The following is a 22298-nucleotide window of genomic DNA, read 5'->3' as shown; positions in this document are numbered from 1 at the left end:
CGCCCAGGCTGGAGTGCAGTGGTGCGATCTCGGCTCACTGCAAGCTCCACCTCCCGGGTTCACGCCATTCTCCTGCCTCAGCCTCCCGAGTAGCTGGGACTACAGGCACCTGCCACCATTCCCAGCTAATTTTTTGTATTTTTAGTAGAGACAGGGTTTCACCGTGTTAGTCAGGATGGTCTCGATCTCCTGACCTCGTGATCCGCCCGCCTCGGCCTCCCAAAGTGCTGGGATTACAGGCGTGAGCCACCACGCCCGGCCCATTTATTTTTATAATAATTACACATAAAGGGCCTCCAAGAGCACTGAAATAAAAGACTAAATGTCTCCAATTTAAATTTTTTCTAAAAATAATTTTATATTAATTAAATAGATTCTCAGTAGGAAAATTGTGAAAATCAGACAAAAGATGTAAATAAGAATAAAAATCACCAATTATGTCAACACCCAGACATAATTATCATTTTATTTGTGCCATTTAGAGACATGATTCACCACCTTAAATATGTAATTTTATATTCTTCTTTTCAATTTTACATTATAATAAGCACTTTACAGGGTTAAGAATTCACAAACCTCACTTTTAATTGCTAAGTATATTTCACTATATAGATATATCATTCCTGGCTTGATCATTTCCTTAGTGTTGAACAAATATATTAATTATAATTTTTTACTACCATAAGTAATATCTCAGACACTTCTGGGCATAAAGTATTTTCTGTATTTATGACTTTTCCTTGGGATATATTCCTATTAGCAGAATTGCTGGGTCAAAGGACATGAACATATTTAGGCTCTTGATATACTGCCAGAATGCTTTTCAAAAAAATTACATGGATTTATACTCCCCCCAGCGATATCAAGGCAGCCATATCATTGGGAATTTTTAAAATTTCAGCTCACATGAGAAGCAAAAATTTCTCATTACTAGGAGGCTCAATATCTTTTCACATGTTTATTAGTCATTTACATTTTCTTCCTTTTGAATTATCTGTTCCTTTTCATTTGTTCATTCATCAAAGTCTTAGTACTTCACCAATTGATTGGTATATAATTTCTTCCACATATACTAAGCTCAGAAAGTCTATTTCTTTGTGCTTTTATACCTAACAATAGTAACATATCAACGTATCTTTCTTTCTGTGCCCTCAATAACACAATACCTATTTGATCTCTGGTTGTATATCAAAATCACCTGTGACCATTCACTTCAGGGATTTGGATTCAATTAATAGAAGATGGAGCTAGGTAAAGGTATTTTGTTCGTTTGTTTTAGACAGAGTCCCACTCTATCACCCAGGCTGGAGTGCAGTGGCACGATCTCGGTTCACTGCAACCTCCACTTCCTGGCTTCCGGCGATTTTCTTGCCTCAGCCTTCTGAGTAGCTGGGATTATAGGGATGAGCCACCACACTGGGTAATTTTTGTATTTTTTGGTAGAGATGGGGTTTTGCCATGTTGGCCAGGCTGGTCCCTAACTCCTGGCTTCAAGTGATCAGCCCGCCTTGGCCTCCCAAAGCGCTAGGATTGCAGGTGTGAGCCACCATGCCCGGCCTAGGTAAAGGTATTTTTAAAAAGGTAAAACTGGAAAACAATACATTACATTCTAGGATAGAATGATCTTTAGTTTTTGTCCTGTTTTTCTTGGCTTGTTTGTTTAAAAAGAATATAGAGTGACAGGAGGTGGAAACCCTGCTTTTCGTAGCCCAACTTCCACAGAAGGAAATGCTGGTGGCCCAAAAGTTGCAACAAACCTCTTTAAAAAGCTCTTAATACAGCTGGGCGCGGTGGCTCCTGCCTGTAATCCTACCACTTTGGGAGGCCAGGGCGGGCAGATCACTTGAGATCAGGAGTTCAAGACCAGCCTGGCCAACATGGCGAAACCTTGTCTCTACTAAAAATACAAAAAAATTAGCCGGTGTGGTGGTAGGCACCTGTAATCCCAGCTACTCGGGAGGCCGAGGCAGGAGAATCGCTCGAACCTGGAAGGTGGAGGTTGTAGTGAGCCAAGATCACGCCACTACTCTCCAGCCTGGGCAATAGAGTAAGACTCCGCCTCAAAGGATTAATACTTAATCTGCTAATAAAAACGAGGGAAAAAATGGCATACAATAAATTTCTCTGGAGGAAGTCAGATGTCACTATATTCATCACGAGATTTTACAAAAGCTATGTCTCTTACCTGTTTGCAGAGTACTAGGGAAAGACAAGGTGACTTTTTCATCTTCATTCTGATAGTTAAATCCTGTAGCATGTATTTCTGGAATGAGAAAAAAAATTACTTCACAATTCTGACTGGACTGACAAGACGAAATCAAGACTGCAACATTTTCAAGAGCAAAATCTCTACAAAAACTAAATATTCTTAATTTGGTGAATTAAGTTCCTATTAGCAAGAGTTTCATTTCAAATGAGCCTATTCTAGGTTACATTAACTACATTAAATATGCTCCTTAAAAATAATTACAAATTCTTTAAAATTCACAAAACGTCAGTAATGTACAGGAAAGAAAGCTTTATAAATGTGATGCTTTTCTATCAGATTCCTGTGTGACTATGGTATTGTGATATTGCAGTCTTACTCATGAACATTTGAGACTTGGCAACTTGCCAAGATTTCAGTGTTAAAGATACATCAAGGAAAGGTCTGTTCCCCAAAGGTAAGTAGCAATTCAAACTAAGATATAAATCATACCCACTTCTGGTAAAATTCTTTGTTGTGGCCAGGCGTGGTGGCTCACGCCTGTAATCCCAGCACTTTGGGAGGCCGAGGCAGGCGGGTCACCTGGGGTCAGGAGTTCAAGACCAGCCTGACCAACACGGAGAAACCCCGTCTCTACTAAAAATACAAAACTAGCCGGCTGTGGTGGTGCATGCCTATAATCTCAGCTACTTGGGAGGCTAAGGCAGGAGAATCGCTTGAACCCGGGAGGCGGAGGTTGCAGTGAGCCAAGATCGCATCATTGCACTCCAGCCTAAACAACAACAGAGAAACTCTGTCTCAAAAAAAAAAAAATTATTTGTTGTTACATGAAAACAGGTATGCAAATTGAATTAAGGCTTTGACTTACTCTCTGCCAGGAATGAGAAGAGACTGCTTATTTGACTGATACTTTAGGATGCTTGGACATGTTAGGGAAATAACCAAAGACACCAACTTCCAACTATGTCCTATCCCCATTCCAAATGAAAAGCTGGCCAATCAGGCCGGACATGGTGGCTCACACCTATGATCCCAGCATTTTGGGAGGCCGAGGCGTGTGGATCACCTGAGGTCAAGAGTTCGAGAACAGCCTGGCCAACATGGCGAAACCCCATTTTTACTAAAAATACAAAACTTAGCCAGGCATGGTGGCAAACGCCTCTAATCCCAGCTATGCGGGAGGCTGAGGCATGATAATTTAGAATTGCTTGAACTCAGGAGGCGGAGGTTGCAGTGAGCCGAGATTGTGCCACTGTACTCCAGCCTGGGCGACAGAGCGAGACTCTGTCTCAAAAAAAGAAAAAAAAAAAAAAAAAAAGTATAAGGTAGGATGTAGAGAAACTGGAGCATATATTGCTAGTGGGTATGTAAATGGCGCAGCCACTTTTGGAAAACAGTTTGGCAATTCCTCAAAAGGTTAAATACAGAGGTATCATGTGATACAGCAATCCCATTCCTAAGTATATATCCAAGAGAAATGAAAACACATGTCCACATAATGTTTGTATACAAATGTTCATAGATTCAGAGAAGGACTGTGTGGTAGATAGAGCTCCCTCTCCCCTCCCCCCTCCCCCCTCTCCCCTCCCCCCTCCCCCCTCTCCCCTCTCCCCTCTCCCCTCTCCCCACGGTCTCCCTCTGATGCTGAGCCGAAGCTGGACGGTACTGCTGCCATCTCAGCTCACTGCAACCTCCCTGCCCGATTCTCCTGCCTCAGCCTGCCGAGTGCCTGCGATTGCAGGCGTGCGCCGCCACGCCTGACTGGTTTTCGTATTTTTTTGGTGGAGACGGGGTTTCGATGTGTCGGCTGGGCTGGTCTCCAGCTCCTAACCGCGAGTGATCTGCCAGCCTCGGCCTCCCGAGGTGCCGGGATTGCAGACGGAGTCTCGTTAACTCAGTGCTCAATGGCGCCCAGGCTGGAGTGCAGTGGCGTGATCTCGGCTCGCTACAACCACCTCCCAGCCGCCTGCCTTGGCCTCCCTAAGTGCCGAGATTGCAGCCTCTGCCTGGCAGCCACCCCGTCTGGGAAGTGAGGAGCGTCTCCGCCTGACCGCCCATCGTCTGGGATGTGAGGAGCCCCTCTGCCTGGCTGCCCAGTCTGGAAAGTGAGGAGCGTCTCTGCCCGGCCGCCATCCCATCTAGGAAGTGAGGAGCGCCTCTTCCCGGCCGCCATCACATCTGGGAAGTGAGGAGCGTCTCTGCCCGGCCGCCCATCGTCTGAGATGTGGGGAGCACCTCTGCCCTGCCGCCCCATCCGGGATGTGAGGAGTGTCTCTGCCCGGCCGCCCTGTCTGAGAAGTGAGGAGACCCTCTGCCTGGTAACCGCCCCGTCTGAGAAGTGAGGAGCCCCTCCGCCCGGCAGCCACCCCGTCTGAGAAGTGAGGAGCGTCCTCCCTCCTCGTCTGGGAGGGAGGTGGGGGGGTCAGCCCCCCGCCCGGCCAGCCACCCCGTCCGGGAGGTGAGGGGCACCTCTGCCCGGCCGCCCCTACCGGGAAGTGAGGAGCCCCTCTGCCCGGCCAGCCGCCTCGTCCAGGAGGGAGGTGGGGGGCTCAGCCCCCCGCCTGGCCAGCCGCCCCGTCCGGGAGGCGAGGGGTGCCTTTGCCCGGCCGCCCCTACTGGGAAGTGAGGAGCCCCTCTGCCCGGCCAGCCGCCCCGTCCAGGAGGGAGGTGGGGGGGTCAGCCCCCCGCCCGGCCAGCCGCCCCGTCCGGGAGGGAGGTGGGGGGTCAGCCCCCCGCCCGGCCAGCCGCCCCGCCCGGGAGGGAGGTGGGGGGGTCAGCCCCCCGCCCGGCCAGCCGCCCCGTCCGGGAGGGAGGTGGGGGGGATCAGCCCCCCGCCCGGCCAGCCGCCCTGTCCGGGAGGTGAGGGGCGCCTCTGCCCGGCCGCCCCTACCGGGAAGTGAGGAGCCCCTCTGCCCGGCCAGCCGCCCCCTCCGGGAGGGAGGTGGGGGGGTCAGCCCCCCGCCGGGCCAGCCGCCCCGTCGGGGAAGTGAGGGGCGCCTCTGCCCGGCCGCCCCTACTGGGAAGTGAGGAGCCCCTCTGCCCGGCCAGCCGCCCTGTCCGGGAGGGAGGTGGGGGGTCAGCCCCCCGCCCGGCCAGCCACCCCGTCCGGGAGGGAGGTGGGGGGGGTCAGCCCCCCGCCCGGCCAGCCGCCCCGTCCGGGAGGTGAGGGGCGCCTCTGCCCGGCCGCCCCTACTGGGAAGTGAGGAGCTCCTCTGCCCGGCCACCACCCCATCTGGGAGGTGTACTCAACAGCTCATTGAGAACGGGCCATGAAGACAATGGCGGTTTTGTGGAATAGAAAGGGGGGAAAGGTGGGGAAAAGATTGAGAAATCGGATGGTTGCCGTGTCTGTGTAGAAAGAGGTAGACGTGGGAGACTTTTCATTTTGTTCTGTACTAAGAAAAATTCTTCTGCCTTGGGATCCTGTTGATCTGTGACCTTACCCCCAACCCTGTGCTCTCTGAAACATGTGCTGTATCCACTCAGGGTTGAATGGATTAAGGGCGGTGCAAGATGTGCTTTGTTAAACAGATGCTTGAAGGCAGCATGTTCGTTAAGAGTCATCACCACTCCTTAATCTCAAGTACCCAGGGACACAAACACTGCGGAAGGCCGCAGGGTCCTCTGCCTAGGAAAACCAGAGAACTTTGTTCACTTGTTTATCTGCTGACCTTCCCTCCACTATTGTCCTGTGACCCTGCCAAATCCCCCTCTGCGAGAAACACCCAAGAATGATCAATAAAAAAGAAAAAAAAAAACAAAACAAATGTTCATAGTAGCATTATTTATAATAATCCCAAAATGAAAACAACTCAAATGTCCATCAACTGATGGAATAGATAAAATGTGGTATATCCATACAGTTGAATGTTATTTGACAACAAAAAGAAATGAAATAGCTGACACATGCTACAACGTAAATAACCTTGAAAACATTATCCTAAGAAACCAGCCACATATTTGTCCATAACAGGGCAATCTATGGAGGCTGAAAGTAGATTCATAGTTGCCTAGGGCTAGGTGATAGAGGGGAAATAGGCAGGGTACTTTCTTTCTGGAGTTCAGAAAGTGTTCTAAAATTGATTGTGATGATGGCTGTACAACTCTGTAAATAGACTAAAAACCGCTGAATTGTATGCTTTAAATATTAATAGATGACATGTATGGTATGTGAATTATACATCAATAAAGCTATTATTGAGGCAGGGAGAAAGGAAAGTACTACAGAAAGACAAGCGAGGAGAGGTGGGCATGAGTACCTTTATCAGTCACAGGATGCTGTGGGTAACAATGATTCAGATTACATAACATTTTACAGGCAAGATGCCCATAATTCTTCCTTTCTTTTATGAATCACCCAAATATAGGATTTCAAATGTTTCTACTGTCACTATGGTTCACATATTTTTATAAAGCCAAAATCTCTACAAAACCAATTAAGAAACTGTAATTTCAGATTTTAAAAGAACTTTAATAAATCCTCTAATCAAATCTTCCTCATTTTACAGATGAAGAAAATGAGACATATAAAGTTAATGGTTTGTCACATGTTAACTAGTTAGACTACAACTCAGTTCCCTCACTTCTATTGCCAAAATTATTTCTACAATCACAAGCTAGCTCCTAAATTTGTTTGGTTTTGTTTTGTTTTTTGAGACAGGGTCTCACTTTGTTGCCCAGGCTGGAGTACAGCGGCACTATCTCAACTCACTGCTACCTTTCCCATCAGGTTCGGGAGATTCTCCCACCTCAGCCTCCGGGGTAGCTGGGGACTACAGGCGTGAGGTGCCACTAGGCCCATCTAATCTTTTGTATTTTTAGTAGAGACAGGGGTTTCCCCATGTTGTCCAGCCTGGTCTCAAACTCCTGGATTCAGGCAATCTACCCACCTCAGCCTCCCGAAGTGCTGGGATTACAGGGCTGAGCCACCGTGCCTGGCCCAGCTCCTAAATTTGAATAGAAATCAAATTTGACAAGAATCACTTCAATGCTTAAGAATGTTCCTTTCTGGGCTGGGCGCAGTGGCTCACGCCTGTAATCCCAGCACTTTGGGAGGCCGAGGTGGGTGGACCATGCGTGGTGGTGCATGCCTGTTATCTCAGCTACTTGGGAGGCTGAGGCAGGAGAATCACTTGAACCTGGGAACGGAGGTTGCAGTGAGCCGAGATGTGCCACTGCACTACAGCCTGGAGACAGAGTGAGACTCTGTATCCAAAAAAAAAAAAAAAAAAACCTACAGCTGTTGAATAAAAAGGTAAACAACCCAATTTAAAAATGGCAAGACTTAAACTTCACAAAGGAAAATTTATAAATGGCAAAAAAAAAAAAAAAGCACATAAAAAAGTGTTCAGCATCATTAGCCATTAAGGAAAGGCAAATTAAAATCACAATGACATATCACTACACATCCATTAGACTAGGCTATTAAATGACTGACAATAAAAATGTTGCCCAGGGCCAGGCATGGTGGCTCTTGCCTGGAATCCCAGCACTTTGGGAGGCCAAGGCAGGAGGATCACCTGAACCCAGGAGTTCAAAACCAACCTGGGCAACACAGGAAAAATAAAAAAAAATTAGTCATACGTGGTGACACAAACCTGTGGTCCCAGCTACTCCAAAGGCTGAGGCAAGAGCACTGCTGAGGCCTAGGAGGTTGAAGCTGGAGTGAGCCATGAACATGCCACTGCACTCCCATCTAGGTGACAGAGTGAGACCCTGTCTCGAAAAAGAAAAAAAAAATGTGCAGGGTGTAGCACAATAACTAGAAGTCATGCTGGTGGTGCCTCTTTTACTATTCAGACTAAGCATTTTCCAATCCCAGGGTTTCTGCATCTGCTTGCAAAGTCTTTCTCCAGATATCTAAACACTTTATGTCATTCAGGCCTCTACTCAAATCACTTTTTTTTTTTTTTTTGAGACAGGGTCTCACTCTGTTGCCCAACCTGGAGTACAGTGCTGCCATCTTGGCTCACTGCAACCTTGACCTCTCAGGTTCAAGTGTTCCTCCCACCTCAGCCTCCCAAATAGCTGGGACTACAGGCGCCCACCACCACACCTGACTAATTTTTGTATTTTTTATAGACATGGGGTTTCACCATGTTGCCCAGGCTGGCCTCAAACTCCCGAGCTCAAGCGATCCTCCTGCCTCAGCCTCCCAAAGTGCAGGGATTACAGGCATGAACCACCACACGAAGCCTCGAATCTTTTTTTTTTTTTTTTTGAGATGGAGTCTTGCTCTGTCGCCCAGGCTGGCATGCAGTGGCATGATCTTGGCTCACTGCAACCTCCGCCTCCCGGGTTCAAGCACTTCTGCCTCAGCCTCCCGAGTAGCTGGGACTACAGGCACGCACCACCACGCCTGGCTAATTTTTGTATTTTTAGTAGAGACGGAGTTTCAGCACGTTGGCCAGGATGGTCTCAGTCTCTTGACCTCATGATCCACCCGCCTCGGCCTCCCAAAGTGTTGGGATTACAGGTGTAAGCCACCACGCCCAGCCTCAAATCACTTCTTTAAAGATCTGTTCTATCAACTTGAAGAACAATCCTCATTCTATACCCTCTTGTGATTTTACAGCACTTATCACTACTTTACATCACATATTTGCTTGTTGCCTATCTTCTCAAATATCAGAAATGTTGATGCTTGATTTTGTTCACAGCTCTACTTCCAATGCTAGCAGTTTCTGGCACATAGTGTGTGTTCAGTAAGTATCTGTAGAATGAATGAATCACTTCAAAAGCAACAGACTAAGTAATTACGTCATGGAGATCATTAATGCTACTCATATGAAATATATTAATGAAAAATTACATTTACTAATGTTATGTGAATAGAGACATGGCTAGGGATAAAATTTCCAGTCACAACATAATATACTGATTCAAATAAGGATCTATCTCAAACCTCTTAGAAGATAATATTTGCTCTGGAACTGTTAGATTGTTTAAAGGGTAGAAACCCATAAATACTGAAGATGCATATGAGAAGTCTGAGGAGGCTTCACTGGAGAAAAAAGTATTTCTAAATTAATGTTTACATTAATACTAATATATAATTAGTATATTTATATATTATAGTAATATATAATACTGATATGATAAATGAATAATTCATTCACTAATACAGTTTGCAATATATTCATAATTGGAAATGTATATATATGTAACTTAAGCATTGTACATAGACACTTCACTATATATCGTGTATCAATACAACTTAAACTTGATCGAAAACTTTTAAAAATGGAGTATGAGAGAATCTTATAAGGTATATATGATTATTCAATTCTCTAAGCCTCCGTTTCCACACCTATAAAATTAAAATCATATCATTACCTAATTCTTTCTTTTTAAAATTGAGATAAGGGTCTCACTATGTTGTCCAGGCTGGTCTCAAACTCCTGGGCTCAAGCACTGGCAGTCCTCCCACCTCAGCCTCCTGAGTAGCTGAGATTATAGGAGTATACCATTGTGCCTGGCACCTGCTTCTTAATTAAAGATTGGGGGCCAGGCACGGTGGCTCACACCTGTAATCCCAGCACTTTGGGAGACCGAGGTGGGAGGATCACTTGAGGTCAGGAGTTTGAGTCCAGCCTGGCCAACATGGTAAAACTAAACATACAAAAATTAGCAGGGCATGGTGGCGTGCGCCTGTAATCCCAACTACTTGGGAGGCTGAGGCAGGAGAATCACTTGAACCTGGGAGGTAGAGGCTGCAGTGAGCTGAGATTGCACCACTGCACTCAGTCTGGGCAACAGAGTGAGACTCCATCTCAAAGAAAAAAAAAATTATATAATATACTCTTATATAAAACACACAGCACAGTTCCTAGTTATTGTCAAGAAACACTTTTCAGGGCCGGGAGCAGTGGCTCACGCCTGTAATACCAGCACTTCTGGAGGCCAAGGAGGGCGGATCACGAGGTCAAGAGATCGAGACCATCCTGGCCAACATGGTGAAACCCCGTCTCTACTAAAAATACAAAAAATTAGCTGGGTGTGGTGGCACGTGCCTGTAGTCCCAGCTACCCAGGAGGCTGAGGCAGGAAAATGGCGTGAACTCGGGAGGCGGAGCTTGCAGTGAGCCGAGATCGTGCCACTGCACTCCAGCATGGGCAACAGAGCAAGACTCCATCTCAAAAAAAAAAAAAGAAACACTTTTCTAGATCATAACACACCTTACAGTTCTTTATTCATCCAACTGCAATTGGTCCATTATATACATATATATAACAGCTTTTGCTGAAACTACTTATTAGGCCTTTTAAATATAATTAGCATTTTAAAATCTATAAACATACATATTTGGGTATAAGCATCTATGTGTAAGTGTGTTAGTCATCTATTAAATAGAAGTAAAATTTGATTATAAACATAGCATGTATAAAACCATGACCAGGCTGGGCATGGTGGCTCATGCCTGTAATCCCAGGACTTTGGGAGGTCAAGATGGGCAGATCACCTGAGGTCAGGAGTCTGAGACCAGCCTGTCCAACATGGTGAAACTCCATTACTACTAAAAATACAAAAATTAGCCAGGCGTGGTGGTGCACGCCTGTAATCCCAGCTACTCGGGAGGCTGAGGCAGGAGAATCGCTTGAAACGGGGAGGTGGAGGTTGCAGTGAGCTGAGATCACGCCACTGCACTCCAGCCTGGCTGAGAGAGCGAGACTCCGTCTCAAAAAAAAAAAACAAACAAACAACAAAAAAAAAATGGCATTATAAAATGACCATAAGCAAAATCAAAAGAGAAGTATATATTGGGGAAAAAATGCTCCAACTCATGATGGAAGGTTAATTTCACTCAAATATAAAGACCCCGTTTTAAAAAATCAATAACAAGAATAAGAATAACACTGCAATTAAAAATGGACAAATATGAATAAATTACAGAAAAAGGAAACACAAATGGTTTTTAAAATATAATGAAGAGTTTTTTTTTTTTTACAATTAACTAAACTTTTTTTTAAATTAACTAAAGTTGGTATTTCACTAGGACGATTTAGCAAATGAAATGGGTTTTAAGTTTAGAACACCATTTCTTCTTATTACATTTCCCTTTTTAATGTTAGCCCTCTACAAACACACACATATATATACACACACACACACACTCTGCATCAAAAAAGCCTTCCTACATTAATACTTGAGCATGATAACCTTACAATGAAAGGTAAATCATTAGTTGAATCATGAAACATTTTCTTCCCCTTGTGGAGAAAAATCAAATTGCTTTTCCTCTGCTCTTACACCACAATCATCAACACAGTAGACTTCTGTGACCAAATGTGTGGGGATTTCTCCCCACCAACAAGAAGCAATCAGTTCTGCAGAAGATACCACCAGCTGAGCACCTTCTAATCCAATTCAATTCTCATGCTAGCTACCTGGAGACAGCATTAGATCCCACAGGCTGAGAGAGGGCTCAGTCTCACAAGACTGCCCCCACTTCAGACACTAGTTGTAAGGCCAGGCCTCATCCAGAACTTCTGGCCAACCAGCTTCAAGTCAGTGTTCCCATGACCCCCTTCTTAGGTTTGATTAATTTGCTAAAGCTGTGCCCAGAACTCAGGAAAACACATGTACTGGTTTATTATAAAGAACAGCACAAAGAATGCAGATGAAGAGGTGCACAGAACAAGGCATGTGGGAAGGGGTGCAGAGCTCTCATACCCTCCCTGGGTGCACCACCCTCCAGGACCCTCCACGTGTTCAGCTATCTGGAAGCTCTCTGTACCCGGTCCAGGACTTCACTGGACCGTCACGACTGAAGCATGGACAACCGTGTAGAAATATGATTGGACAAAAGTAGGACCTAATGCTAACAGACTGAGTGGGGAAACCTAGCAAGGCCTCTCTGTTCAGAGTCTTCTTGGCCTCTCTGTGCAACTTCTTTCCTCCCAAGTACAGGGCAGGATGCCTTCTGAAATGGGGGTCTTATGACCTCCAATCAGACAAGGTAGGTCAGATAATTTCTTTGCTGTCAGCTCCAAGACAGAATGTTGGGGGATGATCAGAGTATATTTTTAGTTTCTATTGCCTGCTTGGGGAGAAAAAGGAGCAGGTAAAAGCAAGGCAAGAAAAGGTCAGAGAGAGATTCTGTTTTCTGAAGCCTGCTTCTGAGGTTTAAAGTGCCCCAACGTTATTACAAAAGACCATCTTTCACTTTTATTGATCTGAAGCTGTACTGAAGCCACTTCAAAAACCAAGAATAAAAGGCCAAATATTTCAATAAAATATATGTGTATTGTTTTAGTCACTTAGGAAATAACAGGGACTATGGGTGTTCTATGACAGAAACTGTGGACGAAAACCAACATATGTATCATAATATCATAGCACCCCCCCCAAACCTTTTTTTTTTTTTTTTTGTTTGAGACAGGGTCTCACTGCATTGCGTAGGCTTGTCTTGAACTCCTGGGCTCAAGCAATCCTTGTGCCTTGGCCTCCCAAAATGCTGGGATTGCAGGCATGAGCCACTGTGCCAGGCCCCCTTTATGTCTATACATAATAAAACTTAATCACATAAAAGGAGGTATAGGGAAAATGAGAAGTACAAGATGGTATTTCAAGAGGCAACATTAAAAAAAGATTGAAAATTTTTAAAATAGCCGAAATCATTATTCCTTATACCATCTATACAAGCATCTAGTGGATTCTGCCTAGGCATTACATTGAGATACAGAAATAAAATCGTCTAAAATTTCAATATCAGAAGTGCCAAGTCAACTGTACTTCAAATTTTCCTTTACAAATTATCCATTTGAAACTCAGAATGTATTTTCCTCCAAGCCACTGCTATACTTAAACAAGTAATCTAAACCACATAATTCTATATAGCCCACATATACCAGTGTAGCTCAGTACTAGATCAAACACATTGTGAGGTTTTGTTTTGTTTTTTTATTCAGATAGCAACTTCCCTATCATATTGTTTATGTGGTTTTAGAAAGCAGTTCAGGTGCAAAAAAATAAAGTTCACAGTTCAAAGAAGGCCTACAGTGACTACCTGCTACTTGGAACATACTTTGTTTCTCCACAAAGCTGAAAATAATGTTGCAATGGGAAAGAAAACACATCATTCTGGAGGATATCCAAGGGGGATTCAAGTGAAAAATGGAACCAAGAACTTACTTTGCAAAGCTTCAAGGTGACCTCCTTCTCACCGTAGGGCATAAAAGCCAATCAGATATATGCATAGTTACAGTTCAAGCAGTACCTACACTGACAGGTCCCATATTTTCAAATGGATTTCATATTTATATAACATAGTGATGGTCCTATCCTATTAGGCTATCTAAAAAGTCTAAAAAGAATGAGCATGTGCCAAATATAAATCTGGTTCAACAGAATCAAAAAATTCCTTCTAGGGTGCCCCTGCTCTTAATAAATGACTGTGAACTATTTCATTAAAATCACTCAGGATTCTGGACCAGGATTTCCATTGATTATGTGGTCTTACACGGTTACTTAATTTGTCTAGGCCTCAGTTTATCTTTTTTTTTTTAAAGGACTTTATATTTGGGTAATAGAGGAGTATATAATTCAAACTAATTATCTCTCTCCTACTTGACACCCACAAAACTAAAAAAGCTGGAAGGAAGGGAAAACCTCTCCTTAAAAGAATCATAGAACAAGATAAAGTGATCAAGATGAAGAAGAGGATGAAATTCCATAAAGAGGAAGCTTTGCATTCTAGGCCACTTTTGCTCTGGGGTCATTTGCTGATCTAGCAGAGATGTAGCAGATTTGGAAGCTGAGGCTATAGGCCCCAGGGACAAAAGTGGAAATCCAGGGCCCATCAACAATGGGGGCTTTGTGGCTGGGTGGGCACTGTGTCTGTAATCCCAGCATTTTGGGAGGCGAGGTGGAAGGACTGCTTAAGCCCAGGAGTTCAAGTAACATAGTCTATCTAGGTAGCACAGTGAGACTCTATCTCTATTAGAAGAGACAAGACAAGAGGCTTGAGTAAATGACCCCCTCCTTTGGGCTTGAAACCAAAAAAGTGATATCCTACCAGGAAAGATGAACAAGAAGAAAAGCAGTCCACAAGTGGAATGTGACTAAACTTCTGAATATCTGAAGCCCAGACATTGGAAAAAGATGAACCTTAAGTATTAGTAACCAACGGGGAACAAAATAAAGCTCCCCTAGATACTAGCAAACTATTCATATACCTGCTTACTATGTTCAAAAATATAAAATCCCAATCCTGAAAAATTTGGCAAGTAACGCGAAGTTACTTTAAAAAAACAAACAAACAAAACTCCAAAAAAAAAAACCAAAACCAAGCAAAACAAAGAAAACAAGCAAATTTGGAAAAATTAATTCTAGAACAAAAATATGTCATAAGAAAAAACAGGCCAGGCACGGTGTCTCATGCCTGTAATCCCAACACTTTGGGAGGCTGAGGTGAGAGAATCCCTTGAAGCTAGGAGTTCGAGACCAGCCTAGGCAACAAAGCAAGACCCCATCTCTACTAAAAAAAATTAGCCAGGCACCGTGGTAGCCTATATCTGTAGTTCCAGCTACTCAGGAGGCTGAGGTGGGAAGATCACTTGAGTCCAGGAGTTTGAGGTTGCAGTAAGCTGCGATCCTGTCACTGCACTCTGGCCTGGGTGACACAGCAAGACCCTATCTTTTTTTTTTTTTCCTCTTTTTTGAGATGGAGTCTCGCTCTGTTGTCCAGGCTGGAATGCAATGGCGCAATCTCGGTTCACTGCAACCTCCGTCCACCTCCCGGGTTCAAGCAATTCTCCTGCCTCAGCCTCTGAGGTAGGGGGGACTACAGGCATGCGCCACCACGCCCGGCTAATTTTTTGTATTTTTAGTAGAGACAGGGTTTCACCATGTTAGCCAGGATGGTCTCGATCTCCTGACCTTGTGATCCACCCACCTCGGCCTCCCAAAGTGCTGGGATTACAAGCGTCAGCCACCACACCCAACCGCAAGACCCTATCTTAACAAAAAAAGAGGCTGGGCACGGTGGCTCACGCCTATAATCCCAGCACTTCGGGAGGCCAAAGCAGGCAGATCACCTGAGGACAGGAGTTCAAGACCAGCCTGGCCAACATGGTGAAACCCCGTCTCTACAAAAACACAAAAATTAGCCAGGCGTGGTGGCAGGCGCATGTAATCCCAGCTACTTGGGAGGCTGAACAGGAGAATCACTTGAACCCAGGAGGCAAAGACTGCAGTGAGCCGAGATCTAGCCACTGCACTCCAGCATGGGTGACAGAGCGAGACTCCGTCTCAAAAAAAAGTGGGGGGTGGGCCAGGTGTGGTGGCGCATGCCTGTAATCCCAGCACTTTGGAGGCTGAGGCACCTGGATCACTTGAGGTCAGGAGCTCAAGACCAGCCTGGCCAACATGGTGAAACCCCATCTCTACTAAAAATAGAAAAAATTAGCCAGGAATGGTGGCACAAGCCTGTAATCCCAGCTATTTGGGAGGCTGAGGCAGGAGAACTGCTTGAACCTGGGAGGCAGAGGTTGCAGTGAGCCGAGATCACACCACTACACCCCAGCCTGGGCAGCAGAGCGAGACTCCATCTCTAAATAAATAAATAAATAAAAATTAATTAATTAATACAAATAAAAACCCACAAAAATGAGCCAGGTGTGGTGGCGTACACCTGAAGTCCCAGCTACTCGGGAGGCTGAGGCACAAGAATTGCTTTAAGCCGGGAGGTGGAGGTAGCAGTAACTTGAGATAGAGCCACTGTACCCCAGCCTGGGTGACAGAGACTCTGTACAAAAAAAAAAACAAAAACACAGAATCAAATCATAATTGCCTGGGGAAGGAGCAAGGAAAAGGGGAGAAAAGGATTATAAAGGGGCATGAGGAAATGTTCTAGGGTGATGAATATGCTCATTACCTGGTTACATTCATGAGAAAACTTATCAAATTACATATTTTAAGATGTACCCTTTATAGTATGTCAACATTACAGGTACTCTCACAAAGCTATCAACAAAAATAGGAAAGAAGCAGCAGCAAGCAACAACAGCCATAACTACTGCCTGGAGAATTTCCCCCAAAACAAACAAACCAAAAAAAGTGTGGGCTGCAGCTAAAAGCAGTACATTTTTAGGATTAAAATTTATATTTAAATGAATATACTAGAAAGAAGGACTGAAAAGTAATAAGCCAAACATCCATCTCAAGACTTCTGTTTGTTTTTTGTTTTTTTTTAAGGGTAGTCAAGTGAAGCAGTGGGAGTGAAGAAGGAATAAAGAAATCTGTAACTGTCTATGATTGATGAGTTATAAACACCACTGCACTGGGACCAGCCTAAAGAAGTTTTTTTAAATCTGCAAAGTAGACCGGGCACGGTAGCGGTGGCTCACACCTGTAATCCCAGCACTTTGGGAGGCCAAGGCGAACCGATCACTTGAGGTCAGGAGTTTGAGACCAGCCTGACTAACATGGTAAAACTCCGCCTCTACTAAAAATACAAAAATTAGCTGGGTGTGGTGGCACATGCCTTTAATCCTAGCTATCAGGAGGCTGAGGCATAAGAATCACTTGAAACCAGAAGGCAGGGATTGCAGTGAGCCAAGATCACGCCACTGCACTCCAGCCTGCGTGACAGAGTGAGACTCCGTCTCAAAAATAAAAAAAAAACCTTGCAAAGTAAACCCAAAGGAAGCAGAAGTTAATAAGGAAATAATAGTTAACTGAAATGGTTAGTTCTTTGAGAAAAAAAGCAAGAAAACTGAAAAAGATCTGGGATCAAGAAAAAAGTAAAACAGGCTGGGTGCGGTGGCTCATGCCTGTAATCCCAGCACTTTGGGAGACCATGGCAGGTGGATCACAAGGTCAGGAGTTCGAGACCAGCCTGGCCAACGTGGGAAACCCCATCTCTACTAAAAATACAAAAATTAGCTGGGCGTGGTGGCCTGCGTCTGTAGTCCCAGCTACTTGGGAGGCAGAGGCAAGAGAATTGCTTGAACCCGGGAGGCAGAGGTTGTAGTGAGCCGAGGTCACGCCAGCACAAGACTCCATTTCAAAAAAAAAAAAAGTAAAACAGAAGGCACAAATAAATAAAACGAGCCCTGACTACTACCTAACTTCCCTTCTAATTCTATTAACTTGAAACTATAGCAGAGCTTCCCTAACTGTGGCAGATCCAAACATGGATTACAGGTTTATCAAGATAATAATTCCCTTGGCCCTTGGACCAGCCTGGTAGGCCTAGAGCAATGAAAGATCTCTGATACCCTCCAGTTGTGAGCCTCCTCTTCCTTATGTACCAGGAAAACATCAGTTTCTACTAATGCCTTGAAAAAAAGGAAGGAAGCATTGATTTGGAGAACAACTAACTCTTCCAGCTTCACACTTAAGAACAGCATACGTGGCCGGGCGCGGCGGCTTGTGCCTGTAATCCCAGCACTGCGGGAGGCTGAGGCAGGCGGATCACCTGTGGTCGGAGGTTCGAGACCAGCCTGACCAACATGGATAAACTCCATCTCTACTAAAAATACAAAATTAGCCAGCTGTGGTGGTGCATGCCTGTAATCCCAGCTACTCAGGAGGCTGAGGCAGGAGAATCACTTGAACCCGGGAGGCTGAGGTTACGGCGAGTCGAAATCATGCCATTGCACTCCAGCCTGGGCGATAAGAGCGAAACTCCATCTCAAAAAAAAAAAAAAAAAAAAAAAGAACAGCATACACTACAATGTTACTAACATTATGCAATCAGTGTTTTCTCTACATTTAATGCAAAAACTACATAATTTACAGCAGTTTTTTATGCTCTCCATTTTCTTAATATTTAAAATACTGTAAAGAATCTTTACAATTAGTAAGTATCTTGATGGTAGTCCTCAAAGGGAAGTAAAATACAAGTTAAAGCTGGTAACAAAATAATCTCAAATACGAAATAATTTTGTTACCCATAAAGTTAATAGGATAGAGCACAGGAAGAAATGCAGACCTGACAAGTCCCCCTTATCTGCAGTTTCACTTTCCACAGTTTCAACTGCCTAGAGTCAACTACAGTCTGAAAATATTAAATGGAAAATTCCAGAAACAAACAATTCATAAGTTTTAAACTGTACTGTTCTGAATAGTGTGATGAAATCTTGTGCCCTCCCATTCCATTCTGCCCAGAACATGAATCATCCCTTTCTCCGACCTATCCATGCTGTATATATATGCCACCCAGCCCATTAGTCACCTAGTAGCCATCTCAGTTATCAGATTGACTGTCAATGTATCACAAGGCTTGTGTTTAAGTAACCTTTATTGTACTTAATAATGGCCTCAAAGCACAAGAGTAGTGATGCTAGCAGTTTGGAAATGTCAAAGAAGAAGAGTGAGTATAATACAATAAGATACTATAAGAGAGGCTGGACACAGTGGCTCATGCCTGTAATCCTGGCACTTTGGGAGGCTGAGGCAGGAGGATCGCTTGAAGCCAGGAGTTCAAGACCAACTTCAGGAATAAAGCCAGACCTGACTCACAAAAAATTTTTACAAATTTGCTGGGTGTGTTGGTGCATACCTATAGTCCTAGCTAACTGGGAGGCTGAAGCAGGAGGATCACTTGAGCCCAGCAGTTTGAGTCTGCAGTGAGATATGATGGCACCACTGCACTCCAACCTGGGCAACAGAGACTCTGCCTCTAAAAATAAATAAATGAAATAATTTTTTTTAAAAAGAAGATACTGGCTGGGCGCCGTGGCTCATGCCTGTAATCCCAACACTTTACGAGGCTGAGGGGGGAAGATCACCCGAGGTCAGGTGTTTGAGACCACGCTGACCAACATGGAGAAACCCTGTCCCTACTAAAAATACAAAATTAGCCAGGCGTGGTGGCGCATGCCTGTAACCCCAGCTACTTGGGAGGCTGAGGCAGGAGACTTGCTTAAACCCGAGAGGCAGTGGTTGCAGTGAGCCGAGATCACACCATCGCACTCCAGCCTGGGCAACAAGAGTGAAACTCCATCTCAAAAAAAAAAAAAGATATTGTGGCTCACACCTGTAATCCCAGCACTTTGGGAGGCCGAGGCGGGCAGATCACGAGGTCAGAAGATGGAGACCATCCTGGCTAACACGGTGAAACCCCGTCTCTACTAAAAACACAAAAAATTAGCCGGGTGTGGTGGCATGCGCCTGTAGTCCCAGCTACTCAGGAGGCTGAGGCAGGAGAATCGCTTGAACCTGGGAGGCAGAGGTTGCAGTGAGCTGAGATCGCACCATTGCACTCCAGCCTGGGCGACAGAGCAACATCTCAAAAAAAAAAAAAAAGAGAGAGATGCACACAACATTCATGTAACTTTTATTACAGTATATTGTTATAATGGTTCTATTTTTTATTAGCTTTTGTTAATTTCTTACTATTTCTAATGTAAAAATTAAACTTTATCATAGTACATATGTATAGGGAAAAACATAGCATATATAAGTTTTGCTACTATCTGTGGTTTCAGGCGTACCATTGGGGGTCTTAGAACACATCTGCCGTAGATAAGGAGGAACTACTGTATGACAGACTTACTCCATTTATCTAGATTTTCTTCGTTTCATTCAATGTATATTTATTAAATCCCTACTATATGTCAGATACCAGGGAAAACCACAAATGAAAAAGAATGAATCATAATTACTGGATCTTTTTTTTTTTGAGTAGAAGTCTCTTGTCCCCCAGGCTGGAGTGCAATGGCGTGATCTTGGCTCACTGCAACCTCTGCCTCCCAGGTTCAAGCAATTCTCCCACCTCAGCCTCCCGAGTAGCTAGGATTACAGGCGCCTACCACCACACCCAGCTAATTTTTGTACTTTTTTTTTTAGTAGAGACGAGGTTTCACCATGTTGGCCAGGCTGGTCTTGAACTCCTGACCCTAGGTGAGCCGCCCCCCTCGGCCTCCCAAAGTGCTGGGATTACAGCCATGAGCTACCGTGCCCGGCCCCTCAAGGATCTTAAGATTCCATTGAAAAGTAGTACAGACATGACACAAACAAATAATTGCAATATGGTGTGGTTACATTAATGACAGGCAATAGAGTGGAAAGTACATGGACCCTAGATCCAAACCGCCTGGGTTTGAATCCTGGCTCTAACATTTATCAGTTTTATTACCTAAAGTAGATACCCTCTCTGTGCCTACGGTTGTTCTCTATGTGAACATGTAATGCACTTAGTGCCTGGTATAGAGTAAACACTAAACTCATCATTACTTTTATAATTATCACTATTAAACATTATATTATGAAAAATGTTTCACTTGGTTAGGCACCTAACCTGAACTGGAGGTTAAAAAGAAGATAAAACGTTCCCTCTATAGTCAGCAATAAGCCAACTAAATTCCTAAAACAGCAGTCACTAAAGCAATCCATATCACCTTAAGGCTATTTAAATAACGTTTTAAAACTTACCAAATATAACTAAGACAAAATTTAAAACTATTCTACACTCATATACTTTGTATATAGCCATATGGAAACCTACACAGGTTCTTTATCAGACAGCCCCTCAATATTATTCAAAACCAACAAATGTAAAAATGAAAGAATGCAAATACACTGCAAACTTCATGTTCTTTATCTCTGATTTGCACTAAAAAGGAATAAAGGGGCTGGCTAACTATCACTTGCTCCTTCTAATGCTGACATTTATTTGGCTCCAGTTTGAACTAATGATACTTAAGGGTTGTTTATTTGAGAATGGGTCTATCCTGCATAGAAACCAGAATATACTTCACAGATAAGCATAGAAATCCAAACAAGGGCCAGGCACAGTGGCTCATATCTGTAATCCCAGCACTTTGGGAAGCTGAGTAGGAGGACTGCTTGAGTCTTGGAGTCTGAGACCAGCCTGGGGAACATTGCAAAACCCCATCTCTACAAAAATTAAAAAATTAGCCAGGTGTGGTGGCACATGCCTGCCATCCCAGCTCTCTGGGAGGCTGTGGCGGGAGAGTAACTTGAGCCCAGGAGGCTGCAGTAAGCCATGACTGCGCCACTGCATTCCAGCCTGGATGACAGAGAAAGACCTGTCTCAAAAAAAAAAAAAAAAAAAAAAAAAAAAAGAAATCCCAACAAACAAGATCAGAAATTAGAAACTTAAGACTTTTGTCTTAATGTTAACACTATATAAACTCTTCCTCTTTGAAAAATATGCCCTCTGTTTGTCACTATTGTCTTGGCAATTTGTTATACTTTCTCACAAGCAAAGAAACCTATTTCAGACTTGCGTTCACACTTATCAAACTATCACTTAAACAGAGTATTTAAGGTCTAGTGCAGTGGTTCACACCTGTAATCCCAGCACTTTGGGAGGCCAAGGTGGGCGTCAACAGTTTGAGAGCAGCCTGGCCAAAATGGGGAAACCCCATCTCTACAAAAATTTAAAAATTAGCCAGGTTTGGTGGCACACACCTGTAATCCCAGCGACTTGGGAGGCTGAGGCACAAGAATCGCTTCAACCCAGGAGACGGAGGCTGTAGTGAGCCGAGATAGTGCCACTGCACTCCAGCCTGGGCAATAAGAGTGAGACTCTATCTCAAATAATAATAATAATATTTAATAAAAACTCTTTGAATGATACAAATTACCACTTAGGCAAAAAGAACCTTGGTATTTACAGGGGTAAAAAGTTCAAATAAATAATAAACTTCATTTATTATTATATATAAACCAAGGAAATTTATTATATACAAGGGAATCACTGTTCAGACAATGAGCTGAGGGGCCAGTATTTGTGAGACAGAAGGGGTCCTTTTCACACAACATTTACTTGAAGTTTCACAATAATCAAAGGTATCTGCTTTTAGCCCAGTTATTCATGTATACACATCAACAAGATTTAAATTAACCAAAATGTTAAATGTTTATTAAGCAGCCACCATATAATGTAGGTTTTGGAACTCGTATTTAAATGGAAGAGTATATCTTTAGAGTAAAGTTCCATTGAGAAATAGAAAAGTCTGTAAAACCAGGTCTTGTCTTATAACAAGAAACTGATACTGACTTCTGTAACAAAGCTAAATAGTCTCTTGATGTGTAGTTGGCACAATTCCAGAAATCTAAACTACTAGCAAATTTGCTTATATCTGGTATAACTGGGCCGGGCGTGGTGGCTCATGCC

At 44.0% G+C, this 22298-nt stretch overlaps 1 protein-coding gene across 1 annotated transcript in view; it reads right to left on the bottom strand.

The window, feature by feature from the left end:
- The window catches only part of LOC117976498 (puromycin-sensitive aminopeptidase-like protein), an 85882-nt gene that overhangs the window by 44221 nt on the left and 19363 nt on the right, over positions 1-22298 (bottom strand). The window contains 1 exon segment of the mRNA XM_055101783.2: positions 2186-2263. Coding sequence (XP_054957758.2) covers positions 2186-2263 — 78 coding nt within the window.

This window comes from Pan paniscus, chromosome 19 (genome assembly GCF_029289425.2).
Source record: "Pan paniscus chromosome 19, NHGRI_mPanPan1-v2.0_pri, whole genome shotgun sequence".
In the NCBI taxonomy this organism is placed as follows: domain Eukaryota; kingdom Metazoa; phylum Chordata; class Mammalia; order Primates; family Hominidae; genus Pan; species Pan paniscus.
This window is presented reverse-complemented; position numbering and strand designations above follow the sequence as displayed.